Source organism: Budorcas taxicolor, chromosome 3 (assembly GCF_023091745.1).
Source record: "Budorcas taxicolor isolate Tak-1 chromosome 3, Takin1.1, whole genome shotgun sequence".
NCBI classification, from domain to species: Eukaryota; Metazoa; Chordata; class Mammalia; order Artiodactyla; family Bovidae; genus Budorcas; species Budorcas taxicolor.
In genome coordinates this window covers 109,888,089-109,904,201 of record NC_068912.1, presented here as the reverse complement: position 1 = coordinate 109,904,201, position 16,113 = coordinate 109,888,089, and the positions used below count along the sequence as shown (strand labels likewise).

The following is a 16,113-nucleotide window of genomic DNA, read 5'->3' as shown; positions in this document are numbered from 1 at the left end:
GGCCTGGATGACTCACAAGATGGAATCAAGATTGCTGGGAGAAATATCAACAACCTCAGACACGACTTAGCAACCGAACAATGACAATAACAGATATTATTGAGCACCAGGACTTCCCTGGCAGACCTTTGGCTAACATTCTGTACTTCTCCTGCAGGGGCGTGAGTTCAGTCCCTGGTTAAGGAACTAAGATACTGCACATGCGTGGCATGGCCAAAATACGTGTGTGTGTGTGTATATATATATATATATATAGAGAGAGAGAGAGAGAGAGAGAGCACCTTTTCATGTGTTTCTTTGCCATCTGTATATCTTTGATGAAATGTCTAAGCCAGTCTTCTGCTCATTTTTTAATTGATATGTTTGTTCTCTTATTGTTCAGTTTTAAGAGTTCTTTGTATGTTTGGATACAAGTTCTTTATCAGATACCTACTTGGCCAATATTTTCTCCCAGGCTCTGGCTTGTCTTCTCTTAAGCGTGTCTTTCATAAAGCACAAGTTTAAAATTTTAATGAAGTCCAAATTTAAATAATGTCATCAATATGTTCTTTCACATATCATTTTTAGTATTATATTCTAAGTTTTACTTTGTATAATCTTTTAGTAGCTTTATGGTTTTCTTTTTTACATATAGGTTTATAATCCATTTTTCCTTAATTTTTATGAAAGGTATAAGGTCATATCTAGATTTTTTTTTTTTTTTTGCACGTGGATTCCAGTGGTTTCAGCACCATTTGTTGGAAAGATTATCTTTCTCCATTAAGTTGTCTTTGCTGCTTTGTCAAAGATTGACTATATTTGTGAGTCTGTTTCTGGAGTCTGTTTTGTTTCATCCGTCTGTGTGTGCATTCATTTGCTAACACCTCATTGTCTTGATGAATTTAGCTTTGTGAGAAGTCTTGAAGTCAGGTAGTATCAGTTCTCTGACTTTATTCTTCTTCTTCCTTATTGTATTAGCTGATAAATCTTTTGCCTCTCTATATGCACTTTAGTTCCCTGGTGGCTCAGACAGTAGAGCGTCTGCCTACAGTGCGGGAGACCTGGATTCGATCCCTGGGTCAGGAAGATCCTCTGGAGAAGGAAATGGCAACCCACTCCAGTACTCTTGCCTGGAAAATCCCATGGACAGAGGAGCGTGGTAGGCTACAGTCCTTGGGGTCGCAAAGAGTCGGACACGACTGAGCGACTTCACTTCACTTCACTGCATACACTTTAGAATTAGTTCGTCAGTAATCACAAAATAACTTGCTGAGACTTACTGGGATTACATTGAGTCTGTAGATCAAACTGGGAAGAACTGACATCTTAGAATTGATATCTTCTATCTTTGAACAAGGAATATCTGTTCAAAGCTTCTTTGATTTCTTTTATCAGAGTTTTATAGTTTTGCTCATTTAGATTTATATTGATGTATATATTTTTTGTTTTGTTGCTAGTATAAATGGTATTGCACTTTTAATTTTAAATTTTAGTTTTTCATTTTTAGTACTTAGGAAAGCAGTTGATTTTTTGTATATTCACTTTGTATCCTGTAACCTTGCTAAGTCACTTCCTTGTTCCAAGAAGCTTTTGTCAGTTTGGGGGGTTTTCTGCATAGACAGTCATGTTCTCTGTGAACAAAGGCAGTTTTATTCTTTCCTTCCCAGTCTACTTTTATATCCCTTTCCTTGCGTTAGCTTGGACTTCCAGTATGATGTTGAATAGCAGTGGTAAGATGAGACATCCTTACATTGTTCCTGACTTTAGGGGGGAAACATCTAGTTTCTCAGCAATAAACATGAAAGCTGTAAACCTTCTAGTTGTTTTTTTATGAAGTTAAGGAAGTTCCCTCTAATCCTAGTTTGCTGAGAGTTTGTATTATGAATGGATGATGGATTTTTTTTCTACATGTTTTGATATGACCATATGATTTTTCAATTTTTTCTCTTAATATGATCAGTCTGTTTGTTCAGTCATTCAATCGTGTCCGACTCTTTGGGACCCCATGGATTGCAGCGTGCCAGACTCCCCTGTCTTTCACCATCTCCTGGAGCTTGCGCAAACTCATGTCCATTGAGTTGGTGATGCCGTCCAAACAGCTTGTCCTCTGTTGACTTCTTCTCCTGCCTTCAATCTTTTCCTAGCATCAGGGTCTTTTCCAATGAGTTGGCCCTTCGCATCAGGTGGCCAAAGTGTTGGAGCTTCAGCTTCATTCCTTCCAGTGAATAGTCAGGGTTGATTTCCTTTAGGATTGACTGGTTGCATATAAATGGGATCAGTTACTTTAATTGATTTTCACATGTTGAACCTGGCTGACCATAGGTTTAACCTGTGTTTGTTGGGATGACTCAACAAATCCTGCTATCTGCTCAGTTTTTTGGTAGTACATTCCATGTAACACTCCACGTAAAAGAGATCACAAACTGGATCTCTGCCTACTAGAGCAGATGTTTCTGCTACTCCTTAGCCATAACCATGAGGACACGCCGCTTTTCCACGACAGTAGGGTAAGACCCCTGACACCATCCACCTACAATGTGGGAAACCTCAGTTTCATCCCTGAGTTGGAAAGATCACCTGAAGGAGGGCATGGCAACCCACTCCAGTATTCTTGCCTGGGAAACCATGGACAGCGGAGCCTGGCGGGCTATAGTCCATGGGGTCACAAAGAGTTGGGCGTGACTGAAATGACTGAGCACGCAAGCAACATGTAGTTTGGGTCTTAGTTTTGTTTTTTTTTTCACTCTTCTCCCTTTTTTCTCCCTTTTATGGTTTTAAATGAGCGTTTTCTATTATTCTATTTTCTCTCTTCTATGAATTATCCTTTTTTGAAAAATGTTAGTAGTTTCCCTAAAGTTTGCAGTATACTTTTACTAGTAATCTAAGTTTGCTTTCAATAATTCTGTACCACTTCACAGATAGCGTAGATACCTTATAATAGAGTATCAATATTCCCAATTTCTCCCTCCTGTCCCTTCCAGTATTGCTGTCATTCATTTCCATATAATACACTGTTGCTATTATTATTTTGAACAACTATTAGTTCAATTAAGAATAAGAATATAAAAGATTTTATTGTTTATTTATTCCTTCTCTGACCTTTTTTGTATGTATAGGTCTGGACTTCCAACCTATATAATTTTCCTTCTCTCTAGAAAACATACTTTTATCATTTCTTTCAAGGCAGGACTACTGTCAATAGATTCCCTTAGTTCTTATTTGTCATATTTCCTCTTTATGAAAAAAATGTATTTATTCATTTTCAGCCGTGCTGGGTCTTCGTTGCTAGGTGGGCTCTTCTCCAGTTCCGGCGAGCGGGAGCCACTCTCTAGAGGCGTGCAGTCTTCTTACTGCAGAGGCTTCCCTTGTTGCAGGGCATGGGCTCAGTAGTTGTGGCTCACAGGCTTGCTTGCTCTGCAGAACGTAGGATCCTTCCAGACCAGGGATCAAACCCATGTCTCCTGTGCTGGCAGGCAAATTCTTTACCGCTCAGCCACCAGGAAAGCCCCCTTCACTTTAAATATATATATTTTTTCTTATATTTACTTATAAATCAGTTTATCCACTGACATAGTTTAAACTGTTAAATTGTTCTGGAATTCTTATCTTTCAAATTCTTGTCTTTCAGCACCTTCATAGCCTTCATCCTATTTGTTTTTCTCATAGAAAAGCTCATCGATTTGCCACTTTAAGTTTAATATTTGTTTCTTGAGTGCTGATGCCAGTATTTCAGCCTCCACTGTAGCCCTCCCTCTTTGGCCAGAACCCTGGAATCTCTACATTTATCTCATGTTGGTATAGGTGATGCCTTCTATCAGTCAGTTGCTTGGTGTCAGTTTTGTTTTTGGCCCTGCTGTGCAGCATGTGGGCAGTTAGTTCCCTTACCAGGGATGGAACCGGTGCCCCCTGCACTGGAATCTTTGGACCACCAAGAAAGGCCCTGGTGTCAAATTTTGATTGTAGTTTTCATTCTTTCTGATATACTGTTTTCATAGGATCTTCTTGAATTAACTATTTTTTAACAAGTTTTGGTGTGTATGCATGGTAAAATATACATAACATAAAATTTACCATTTTAACCATCTTAGAGTACACGGTTCAGTGGCGTATATTCACAGCACTGTGAAACTATCACTGCTCTTCATTTCCAGAACTTTTTCATCATCTCAAACAGAATTCTGTACCTGTTAAACAATAACTCCCCATCTCCCTACCCACCAACCCCTGGTAGCTTCTATTCTACTTTCTGACTCTATGAATTTACCTATTCTAGTAACTTGTGTAAATGGAGTCGTACAATACTTATCCCTTTGTTCTTGGCTTATTTCACTTAGGGTAATGTCCTGGAGGTTTATCTATGTTGTAGTATGTATAAGAATTTTATTCCCCCTTTTTTTGTGGTAAAATATATATAAAACATAAAATTTACCATTTTAACAAGTACGCAGTTCAGTGACATCAAGTACATTCATGTTGTACAGCCATCACCACCATCCATCTCCAGAGCTTTCTCATCATCCCTAATTGAAACTCAGCACTAACTCCCCCTCTCTCCTTCCCAACTCCTAGAAACATGTATTCTACTTTCTGATTGTATGAATTTGACTATTCTAGTTACCGTGTATAATGGGTCATAATAGTATTTGTCCTTTTGTGACTGTTTATTTCATTTAGTATAATGTCCCTTAGGTTAATCCATGCTAGAGTACGTATCAGAATTCTCTTCCTTTTTAAAGCTGAATGATATTCCATTGCATGTATATCCACACTTTATCTGTTCGTCCATCAGTGAGCACTTGGATTACTTCCACCATAATGCTGCTTTGAACATGAGCATACAGCTCTCTGTTCCAGTCCTTCCTTTCCCTTCTTTTGGATCTATTCCCAGAAGTGAAATTGTTGGATTATATAGTAATTCTGTTTTAGTTTCTTGAGCAACTGCCTTGCTGTTTTCCACAGAATCTGCACCATTTTACATTCCTATCAGCAATGGGCAAGATCTCAGTTTCTCCACATTCCTGCCAGTACTTGTCATTTATTTTAGCCATCCTGTTGGGTGTGGGGTAGTATCTCATCGTGGTTTTGATTTGCATTCTTTAATGACTAGTGATGTGGAATATCTTTTCCTGTGTTTGTTGACCAATTGTAGGTCTTCTTTGGAAAAATGTCTATTCAAATCCTTTGCTCATTTTTATTTGGATTGCTTGGGTTTTCTACTTGAGATATAGGAGTCAGTGTGTGTGGTTTTGTGTGTGTGTTTTGTTTTGTTTGTTCTTGGCCGCACTGCACAGCTTGTGGAATCTTAGTTCCCCGACCCGACCAGGAACTGAACCCTGGTCCTTGGCAGTGAGAGCTTGGGAGTCCTAACCGCTGGGCTGCCATAGAATTCCCAGGAGTTAGTGTTTAATTGTTCCTGCAGTTAATGGCTTCATCAGTTTCTGCTTGTAATAAGCTGATCTTGACTGTGATTTGTTGTATTCACCTGTTTCGGGCTGACAGTTCGCTTTGTTACCTCATTTCTCTGATGGATTTAAAGTACAGATCTGATTTTACCACCTTCCCTATCACCCCCAGGAGAAGGCAATGGCAACCCACTCCAGTACTCTTGCCTGTAAAATCCCATGGACAGGGGAGGCTGGTGGGCTGCAGTCCAGGCAGTCGCAAAGAGTCAGACATGACTGAGTGACTTCACTTTCACTTTTCACTTTCACACATTGGAGAAGGAAATGGCAACCCACTCCAGTGTTCTTGCCTGGAGAATCTCAGGGATGGGGGAGCCTAGTGGGCTGCCGTCTATGGGGTCATGCAGAGTCGGACACGACTGAAGCGACTTAGCAGCAGCAGCAGCTATTACCCCCACTTCGGTAGTTTTTCATTATGCAATTGATAAAATTGACATTTAAGATTATCTTCCAAGGGTTTGCATGTTCTAATCCATGAACATGTCTTCTTACCTCTTCAGAATTCATCTTCTTGCTTTATGCTTTTTTCCCCACAGGAACTCTTTAATTACCCTCTTCCTTCTACCTGTATTGCTTCTCATAACTCTTTTCCACCCTTCACCAAGTAAACACACCTTCTTTTTTAGTTCAGATATCCCTTCCTGACCTCCCTGACAAGGTCAAATTCTCCAACATTTATTGTCTTTTAGCACCTTGTTACCACTCCTTTATGTTGTTTCACAGTTGTGATGTTAAATTTAAAATTATTTAACTGATGCCTGTTTCTGTGACTAGACTATAAATTCTATGAGGGCAAAAACAGTGTCTCTCTTGACTTAGCATTGTATCCCCAGAGCTTCACACAGTGCTAGCATGTATCAAATGACTCAATAAATATTTGTTAAATGAATTAATAAATCTTTTTGGAGGGTGATTTTTCAGTATCCATAAAAATTCTACCTATAGAAATTTATCCTGAAGCTATAGTCACACAACCAAACAAAAGTAAATATACAAAGATGTTATTCATAATGTTCTTTGAAATAATAGAAATTTATTTGATATATTATTGATGAAATAATAGAAACCTATATTCAGTTCAAAAATATGTCATTGTGTGAATGGTTAGATAGGAAAAGGAAACAGGATAAAGAAAGGGACAGGATTAAAGCCTGTATACTGTAATACCTCTATATTTCTAAATTAAACTTTGGAGAATAGGGTTGAAAGCTATAAGTGTACTGTGATTATAATTGCATTAAAGTAATACAGATGAGAATATTACTGGAAGAAAGTACAATTAAATACTAATAAGGGTTTATGTATGATATTTTTCTCTGGTTTTTCAGTTGTGGTTATAGTATTTTCATGAAGACAAAAATATACTTTCTTATATATGAAGAAAACAACTGGAAAAACTATCACTAAATGCTTAAGCTGATCTTCAAGGCAGTATACTTTGTATTTTAGGATAATTTTTCATATTTTATAATTGTCTATTTTAGAACAGAGTTTTCAGAAATCCTGGAAACAGTTAATTTGAAAGATCCAGTTTATTTTAATTGGCTAGACATCAGTTTAAAACATTTAAGATAGAAATTATACTACTAATTGCACTCTTGAATGACCTCAAGACACTACACATTTATATAATCAAATAAGGCAGTATAGGGAATTCCCTGGCAGTCCAGTAGTTAGGATTAGTTGGCTCTCATTACCACAGGCCCAGCTTCAGTCCCTGGTCGGGGAACTAAAATTCCACAAGCCACGCTGCGTTGCCCAAAAAAAGACAGTATACTATAAATTTTAATAACATTGTTTTAGTATTGGTATAATTTGGGGTATCTTGTAATACAGTGATATATTTCACAGGAGGAAACATACAGAGCAGCTTAATGGTCAGTAAAATTTGATCTTTTTGACTAGAGATGTTTGCATTTGTTTCCTAGCGGAGGTGAAACGTGTCGGAGATACACTTTTGGGTATGGCTACACAATGTGTTCAAGTCAAGAATGTAATAAAAACATCCCCTCAAACTCTCTCAAACCTGTGCCTGAAGATAAATGTTAAACTTGGAGGGATCAATAATATTCTTGTACCTCATCAAAGGTAAGATAAGCTAATCACCTAATAAGATATTCATTTTTTTCCATTAGTTTTTATACCTTAATTTTTCTATGTATTGCCATACCTAGGAGAGGGCAGTGGCAACCCACTCCAGTACTCTTGCCTGGAAAATCCCATGGACAGAGGAGCCTGGTAGGCTGCAGTCCGTGGGGTCGCTAAGAGTCAGACACGACTGAGCAACTTCACTTTCACACATTGGAGAAGGAAATGGCAACCCACTCCAGTGTTCTTGCCTGGAGAATCCCAGGAACGCCAGAGCCTGGTGGGCTGCCGTCTATGGGGTCGCACAGAGTCGGACACGACTGAAGTGACTTAGTAGTAGCAGCAGCAGCAGCAGCCATACCTAAGACCTATGTAAGAGACAACTTTGGTGATTCCTGCCATAGGAGATAAGTAGAAATTTTGGCAAAAAGTAAAGAGTTTTGATTGGCAAAGTTTAAGAAACTGCTTTATGAAAAATCCCATTTTCATTTAGTGTGCAAAGTTCCTCAGCTCTCACTAGAAAGTATTGAGAACTTTATTTTTCAGATGCATCCAGCTTGTAAAACCTTTTCGTTGTTGGTAGTCACCTTCTTGGTTTTTTTTTTTTGGCTGCGCTGGGTCTTCGTTGCTTTTAGGCGGGCTGTCTCTAGTTGCATCGAATGGGGGCTACTCTGTTGTGGGGCTGGGGCTTCTCCCTGCGGTGGCTTCTCTTGCTGCAGGGCACAGGCCCTGTGTGCTCGGGCTTCAGTAGCTGCAGCACGTGGGCTCCGTGGTTGCGGCTCCCAGGCTCTAGAGCGAAGTCTCAGCAGTTGTTGCACACGGGCTTAGTTGCTTTGCGACGTTGTGGAATTTTCAAACCCATGTCCCCTGCATTGGCAGGTGGATTCTTATCCACTGCGCCACCAGGTAAGTCCAGTAGTCATCTTCAAGCAGGTGTCATGAGGCTACTCACCTAGAAGGTGAGGGAAGGCTTTCTTCCTCCTTTAGGGACTTATGGTGGGGTTAGGGGAGAAGTGAAGTGAAGTGAAAGTCGCCCAGTCATGTCCGACTCTTTGCGACCCCGTGGACTATACAGTCCATGGAATTCTCCAGGCCAGAGTACTGGAGTGGGTAGCCATTCCCTTCTCCAGGAGATCTTCCCAACACAGGGGTCCTCCAGCATTGCAAGTGGATTCTTTACCAGCTGAGCCACCAGGGAAGCCCAGGAATTAGGGGAGGAAGTTGAAGTGAAGTCGCTCAGTCGTGTCCGACTCTTTGCAACCCCATGGACACCAGGCTCCTCCATCCATGGGATTTTCTAGGCAAGAGTACTGGAGTCGGTTGCCATTTCCTTCTCCAGGGAACTTCCCGACCCAGGAATCAATCCCAGGTCTCCCACATTGTAGACAGACGCTTTACCGTCTGAGCCACCAGAGGGGGCATGTCAATTAAGTAAATCAGTTAAATAAGTCATATCAATTACTGGGGTCAGTGGGACAACAGATGTTACTGTTACATTGCCGTCATGTCTAAAAGCTCTTAGGATGTATGAGACATGATGACCTAGAAACAGGGTGCTGGGGAAGAGGCATAATGTTATTTGGAGAATCAAACAATAGGTTTCCTTTTAATAGTTGAAGCAACTAGGGCTCTAAAATCTTAAGTGTCTTGTTGACACAAAAGCTCTTTTTTCCCTGTTTTTCCATACTGCCTCTATTTCCCATCCCTATTAAATATATATGAGATTCATAAATGAGATGAATATAGGATTTTATCAAGCCCAAGAACTAAGAGAAATAGTCATTTGACTTTCAAGAATACAATTTTAAAATAAAATGAACCACTAGCTACTTTATGAGTATTAAATATATGGTACTCAAATTTTACACTTTTGTTCATGGGTGGGGAAGTAGTAGACTCCCTTAATCCCTTCCAGTGTGAGTTAATGATTCTTTATCTCCTTTCAAGATTCCATTGGCTTAAAATGTAAGTAGATTAAAGAAAGTTTGATATAAATTGATGGGTTAATATGAGGAAATTTTATCATTTTATGCCTACTATGAAGAATGCTAGCAGCAACTGCCCTTTACAACCATCAGCACAGCTGCTTAAGGCAGAAACTGTCTGAAAAGGATCTTCTCTGTTCTGTACCAACAACTTGGGATTGTGCTGCCCTAGTGTGAGACAGATGCAAGCATAATGAAAAAATTTATCTAACTCTTGTTAAAAATGTGTTTAAGACCTTCTGTGTTCCAGCAACCAGTGATCTTTTTGGGAGCAGATGTCACTCATCCGCCAGCTGGTGATGGGAAGAAGCCTTCTATTGCTGCTGTGAGTATCAGGCAGGTTTATCTTATCTCCAGTTTACATGAAGATCAACATTTTGATTTTAACTTTCTGAATTTCAATGACATTTTCTTTGAAATAAACTTTTGTAAATATATATAACGTTTTAAAAATACATTTGTGAAGTTTTACAGATTATGTATCTTTATATAGATCTATCCAGAGCCAACTTCAAATGTTCTTTGGATTTTTTTAAAAAATGATTATTCTCTAGTTCAGAGGCTACAGGTTCCATATATATCTATGAGATCAAGTATATTAATTGTATTACTCAGCTCCTCTGTGTCCTACACAGAAATTTGTCTGTTTGGCCTCTCCATAATTGCGTATTTTCAGTTACTTTTTATAATTCAAAGAGCTGATGTATTTCAGTCATATCATTGTTACAGAAAGATGTACATACAAGTTTGGTCCATTGCTTTTTTTCAGTATAAAATATCTTCACCTTTGTCCAGTTTAATACTTTGCACTTGAATTCTTTAATACTGCTTCTCTTAACATCTGCCTCTTCTATCTCTTGCCTACCTTTATTTATTTCTTAATTTTCATTTTTGGCTGTTCTGGGTCTTCGTGGTTGCAAAGGCTTTTCTCTAGTTGCAGTAAGTGAGGGCTACTCACTAATTGCAATGCATGGGCTGCAAACACAACAATATTAAGACACAGAAAGAAAAAATTAAAATAGCTACTCTCAAAACCAATATTAACTTCTCCAGTGACCAGATACAAAGCATAAATACAACACAATAAGACTGAGTATAGAGTCAGGACTTTTTATCTAGGGCATTGCAGTAAAACAGGAAAAATTCTTTTAAAATTTAGGAAGCATAACAGTTCTTAAAGTGAAAGAAAGTGGAAGTCGCTTGGTCATGTCTGACTCTTTGCAGCCCCATGGACTATACAGTCCATGGAATTCTCCAGGCCAGAATACTGGAGTGGGTAGCCATTCTCTTCTCCAGGGGATCTTCCCAACTCAGGGATCAAACCCAGGTCTCCCACATTGCCGGTGGATTCTTTACCAGCTGAGCCACCAGGGAAGCCCGAGAATGCTGGAGTGGCTAGCCTACCCTTCTTCAGGGGATCTTCCCGACCGAGAATCGAAACAGGGTCTCCTGCATTGCAGGTGGATTCTTTACCACCTGAGCTATCAGGGAAGCCCTCAAAAGAGGATGCCAAAATCATGACTTCTGGGGTGGTTTGCTAAACTGTAAGAGAAATCAGGTGTTTGAATGGTTGTGATTTAGTTGTTAAATCGTGTTTGACTCTTAGAGACCCCATGGACTGTAGCCTGCCAGACTTCTCTGTCCATGAAATTTTCTAGGCAAGAATGCTCGAGTGGGTTGCCATTTCCTTCTTCAGGGGATCTTCCCCATCCAGGGATCAAACCTGGGTCTCCTGCTTTGCAGAAGGGTTCTTTACCAGCTGAGCTGTCAGGGAAGCACAGGTGTTTGAATGGATCCTCTTTTTCACTTTTCTTCTTTCTCTTGTTCTCTTTATACACATCTTTTTGTCTCTCTTTACCAATATTTAGGTTTACCAGCAACACCTGTAAACTAGAGTCAAATTGTTAAATGTAAAGTGCAGCCTACTTAGAGGAAAATAGTTTTTGACCCTAGACTGGGTCTTTTATTCTGTTCTTCACTGGAATTGTCTGTTTTCATTACTTTCAGAATGAACAGTGATTGTTAAGATTATAGTAAAATACACATTTAAATGTAATCTAGGTACTTTTTTTCCAATTTTTTGTGGTAAAATTCATCTTCATGCACTTTTGATTACCTTAATTTCTAATTTTTTTCTTTACTTCTTCCAACCTAGGTTGTAGGTAGTATGGATGCCCACCCAAGCAGATACTGTGCTACCGTAAGAGTTCAGAGACCCCGACAGGAGATCATCCAGGACCTCGCTTCCATGGTCCGAGAACTTCTCATTCAGTTTTATAAGTCAACTCGGTTCAAGCCTACTCGTATCATCTTCTATCGGGATGGTGTTTCAGAGGGGCAGTTCAGGCAGGTTGGTTGCCCGGGATTCTCCCATACTATGGTTGTATCAGGTACTGTATTTATAATGTGGTGTCTAGTTCTGAAGTTAGAAGCCTTAATTAAGTTGAGAGCTCCTGCAGTCAAATTTTGACCGTTCCTTAGATTTTCCCTTTTAAAGTGTTTATTGTGGATGTGTAAACCTATAAATTAATAAGTCAAGAAACTGACTCTAAGTCAGTATCTTGCTTTGAAGTATGTATAGAACTGACTCTATCAAGTCGTCCCATTTGATCTTCTTTAGGTATTATATTATGAACTCCTAGCAATTCGAGAAGCCTGCATCAGTTTGGAGAAAGACTATCAACCTGGAATAACCTACATTGTAGTTCAGAAGAGACACCACACTCGACTGTTTTGTGCTGATAGAACTGAAAGGGTAATCTTGCATCTGTTGTAACACTTATTGTCCCAAGCAAAGGTTATATCATATAGTTCATAGAGCACTTAACAAAGGCTCTCTGTCAACAGCAGGATTTCTAACATATGGTAGTAGGTTACAGCAAAACAGCTTGATTATGAGTATAGAGGCATCAAAACGGGATAATTTTTTTAACCTCCTAGAATTTCTGGGAGCACTCCAAATGTTCAGAATCTCATTATACTTTTTTGTTGTTGTGAAGAAATTTAGAGTTTTAAAATTATTCTTTTTATTCATATTTTCCTTCAATGTTCAGAAGGAAAAAGTTACGTCCTAGTTTCAAAATCTCTTGTAAAAATTAATTTTACAAATAAGGGACATTCTAGAATGATTAGTGAAAATTCATGCACGCTAACTTTCATTCCCAGTGCTCTGCCTCCGTGTTGCGCACCTTAGAGCACAGAAATCTGAGGATTGCAAGGGTTAGTGTCCTCTTGGGAAGGGGGATCATTAGAAAAGACTGAGAAAGAGAAGAGTGTGTCTTGTTTTTGGTATATATTTTGATACCAGGTCTTTGATTGCACTCATTGTATAACTTTGAGCAAATAACTTAAAATCTCTGTGCCTATTTTTTTTTCTAAACAAGGTTTGGATAGCATTAATATTTGCCTTATTTTGGGTTTTTGAAAGAATTTTTAAAAATTAAAACATGTTAATATACTTAGAATGGTGCTTAGCACATGCTGAGCACTCGGTAGAAATTAACTGGTTGTAGGATGGTGGTAATGGTTTTGTGGTAGAGAAAGAGGGCATGATGACAGGCACTGTTCTGGGTCTTTTTTATAAGTTTAACTCATTTAGTCCTCACAAACAACACTATGAGGTACTTTATTATTATTATCCCCATTTTTCACAGGAGGAAACTGTGCCACATGGAGGTTAAATAACCTCCCCAGGTTACAAAGCTAGTGCTGGGCAGAGCTGGGACTCAAATTAGGCAAGCTTATTAGGCAGTCTTGCTCCAGGGTGCTCTTAATACTGTCCTTTACCACACCTCTCATAGCAGTAATGGTAGTTTTATTCTGGCCTCCATGTTGTTAAAGTCCTTTGCCCCAAATTACTAGCTACATTTCTATACCTAGGAAACCAAAGCTTTCTTCAGAAGTTGGATTCTAAGTTAGATTTAATTATTTCTTGCAACTGGTGTTTAATTGTGCCTTTCCTTCATTTATTTGCTTTTCTTTCACCTTTGCTCTCAATACCTCCTAATCATAATAGATGAGAGATCATTATAAATGAGGAAATAGGCACAGCAAGGAAAGCAGTGTGTCCTAGATTTCATGACTGGAGACTCGGTGGCGCTGTGATATGAACCCAGGCATTCTGCTGCCCCTGTACAGAGTGAAACTGTTTATATATGTATTAAAAGGAGATCTGTGTGTTAAGAATAGGCATAATTTAGTAAGACTGTGGACTATTTTCTTCGTTTTGTGACTTGGGGAAGGCGAGCTGGCTGCCCTGCAAGGCTGTAACTGAAGCCCACATCTGGTGGTGTTCCCTCACACGGCAGAAAGAATATCTGAGTCAGTAGGATAGTTTCTGATTTGTTAGCCTTATAAACCTCGACTTATAATGATTTTAAATGTGTTAGGGATAAGGAGCTAGAGGTAAGGTAAGTGTGTATATATATATATATATATGCATTTTAAATTGTTTTGTTAGGAGCCTTTCATTATCAGGAACTTCTGCCTGTTTCGTTCACATCATGCATTACTTAGAGACAACCATGGTGTCTATTTCCTTATAAGATGTTGAACCTGCTAATATGAAACAAAAGAAATAGGGCCTTTGTAGTCATTTCCATGTTTGACTGTCTGTCCTGGCATTTACTGTATGCTACTGGGCAAGTCATTTTATATCCCTGAGCCATAGTTTGCCCCAAAATGGGAATGCTTGACTTGCAGGATTATCAGAATTAGAAATAATGTATGTAAAATCCTTACATATAAATAGCTACCAAATGGTGACTCTAGCTTATGTTGTTGTCAGCATCCTTTCACTCTAAAAATATAGGGTTCTCTGAGAAAAATGCTAATTTTCATAAGAATTACACATTCAGAGAACCTGCCATGCACGGATGTTATAAATTGGAGCACTTAAAGTTACTTCTTAAAAAAATTTTTTAAGTGTTCAACCCATATTGGGATCAACTACCAGCTAAGCATCCATGGAGATGAATAAAACTTCGTTGATCAGCTCTCACTTTTAGCAACTTTTAAGAATAGGAACTAGGACTAGAATGAGGCCTGCTTTTAATGCCTTCTCAAGTATTATTTCAAGCTGCAAGTAGTGAAGCATGGGATCAGCCTGTGTATTTATATCTTTTTAAAGTGCTTTCAGATGCATTCTTTACCTTTGACTTGTTTGTTTAAATTTTGACCAAATGAATCTAGGTCGGAAGAAGTGGCAACATCCCAGCTGGAACAACGGTCGACACAGACATTACCCACCCGTATGAGTTTGATTTTTACCTCTGTAGTCATGCTGGGATACAGGTAAGCCCAGACTTTGGGTGAAGTGATTCAATTCAGGAACTTCCATTCTTCTGCATCTCAGAAAAAGGAGAAAAAAATATGCTTTTCCACACTTCAGATTGTTTACATCTGAAGTTAGATGAAACTCTCAGTAACTAAATCGTATCCTCTTTTTCACATGGAGAAGGACTTATTTCTAGAAAATACCAGAATATAAGTAGTTTAATAGAAGTCATCTCCTGAAGCTGGGTCTTCAATTTAATGTAACCTGACTGTTCCTTTGACATATTCTTTTTGATAATAATACTTCATAGAAAACTTTGTCATTTATTGGCAGATATTGAGCATGTGAGAGAGTTTAGTGGTAGAATTACAAACTTTAAGTTTCAGTTACATAACTTTTTAAGTCTTGTCTTATTTTCAGAAAATCTTCTTGTCAATTTGTTAGCTACACTTGGTAGCACATAAGCTGTAATTCAGTGCTTCTCAAACTGCTCAGCAACAGAGAGTGAATCCACATTCCCGTGATGTCTGAGAGACATCTGTAGCCCTAAACTATGTTAGTTTACTTGCTGTTGATTAAAATAGAAACTTCAGGAAGGTGCACCCAACTGTGTATCTTAAAGCTTTATATGTCCCACATACACTAACCCCGGTTTCACTCTTAGGGCTTTAAAATTATTGTCCCATTCATTTATATATGTTCTTATATCTGCTCCTCTTTACAAGCAGTGTGGTACATTTTTATGGTGGGTGGTAACAGTCAACAAAACAAAGTTAAAAGTACCTTCTGAGCTAAAATCTGTATCATTTGAGTACATATTTTAACCTCATGTTTCCCTCCATGTATCCGAACACTACTGCTGTAACTTCTTAATAAATATAACACAGGGGAGAAAAAGATTCTCTGTTCATGTAAATTTTAGAAATGCTGATTAAACAGGTGGGGTTTTTTTGTTTTTTTTTTTACTTTAGAACTTTTCGATGCTATTCACATGCAAGTGGTTATTATGAATTTTCGAGACAGGACTATTTCCCCAATGTATTTAACCAGAAACTTTAGGGACCAGTATTTTGGGGGTACACCAAATTGAAGATTCACTCTAGTCAGCAAATAACCAGGAAATATTTCACAGGGACCAAAGACCATTCTTTATATGTCTTCCCAGATTTATTATAATTTCAAACTTCTCTGAAATAAAAAAGAGAAGTCTTGGGACTTCCTTGGCAGTCCAGTGGTTAAGACTCCATGCTTCCTCTGCAGTGGGTACAGATCTGATCCCTGGTTGGGGAACTAAGGACCCCCATGCTGCAAAGCATGTCCACAA

The 16,113-nt window shown here is 38.7% G+C and overlaps 1 protein-coding gene across 1 annotated transcript in view; it reads left to right on the top strand.

The window, feature by feature from the left end:
* The window catches only part of LOC128044603 (protein argonaute-3), an 87,543-nt gene that overhangs the window by 67,867 nt on the left and 3,563 nt on the right, over positions 1 to 16,113 (top strand). Inside the window, exons 12-16 of the mRNA XM_052636920.1 lie at positions 7,370 to 7,529; positions 9,749 to 9,839; positions 11,670 to 11,864; positions 12,135 to 12,269; positions 14,705 to 14,806. Coding sequence (XP_052492880.1) covers positions 7,370 to 7,529; positions 9,749 to 9,839; positions 11,670 to 11,864; positions 12,135 to 12,269; positions 14,705 to 14,806 — 683 coding nt within the window. The remainder of the gene's footprint in view (positions 1 to 7,369; positions 7,530 to 9,748; positions 9,840 to 11,669; positions 11,865 to 12,134; positions 12,270 to 14,704; positions 14,807 to 16,113) is intronic.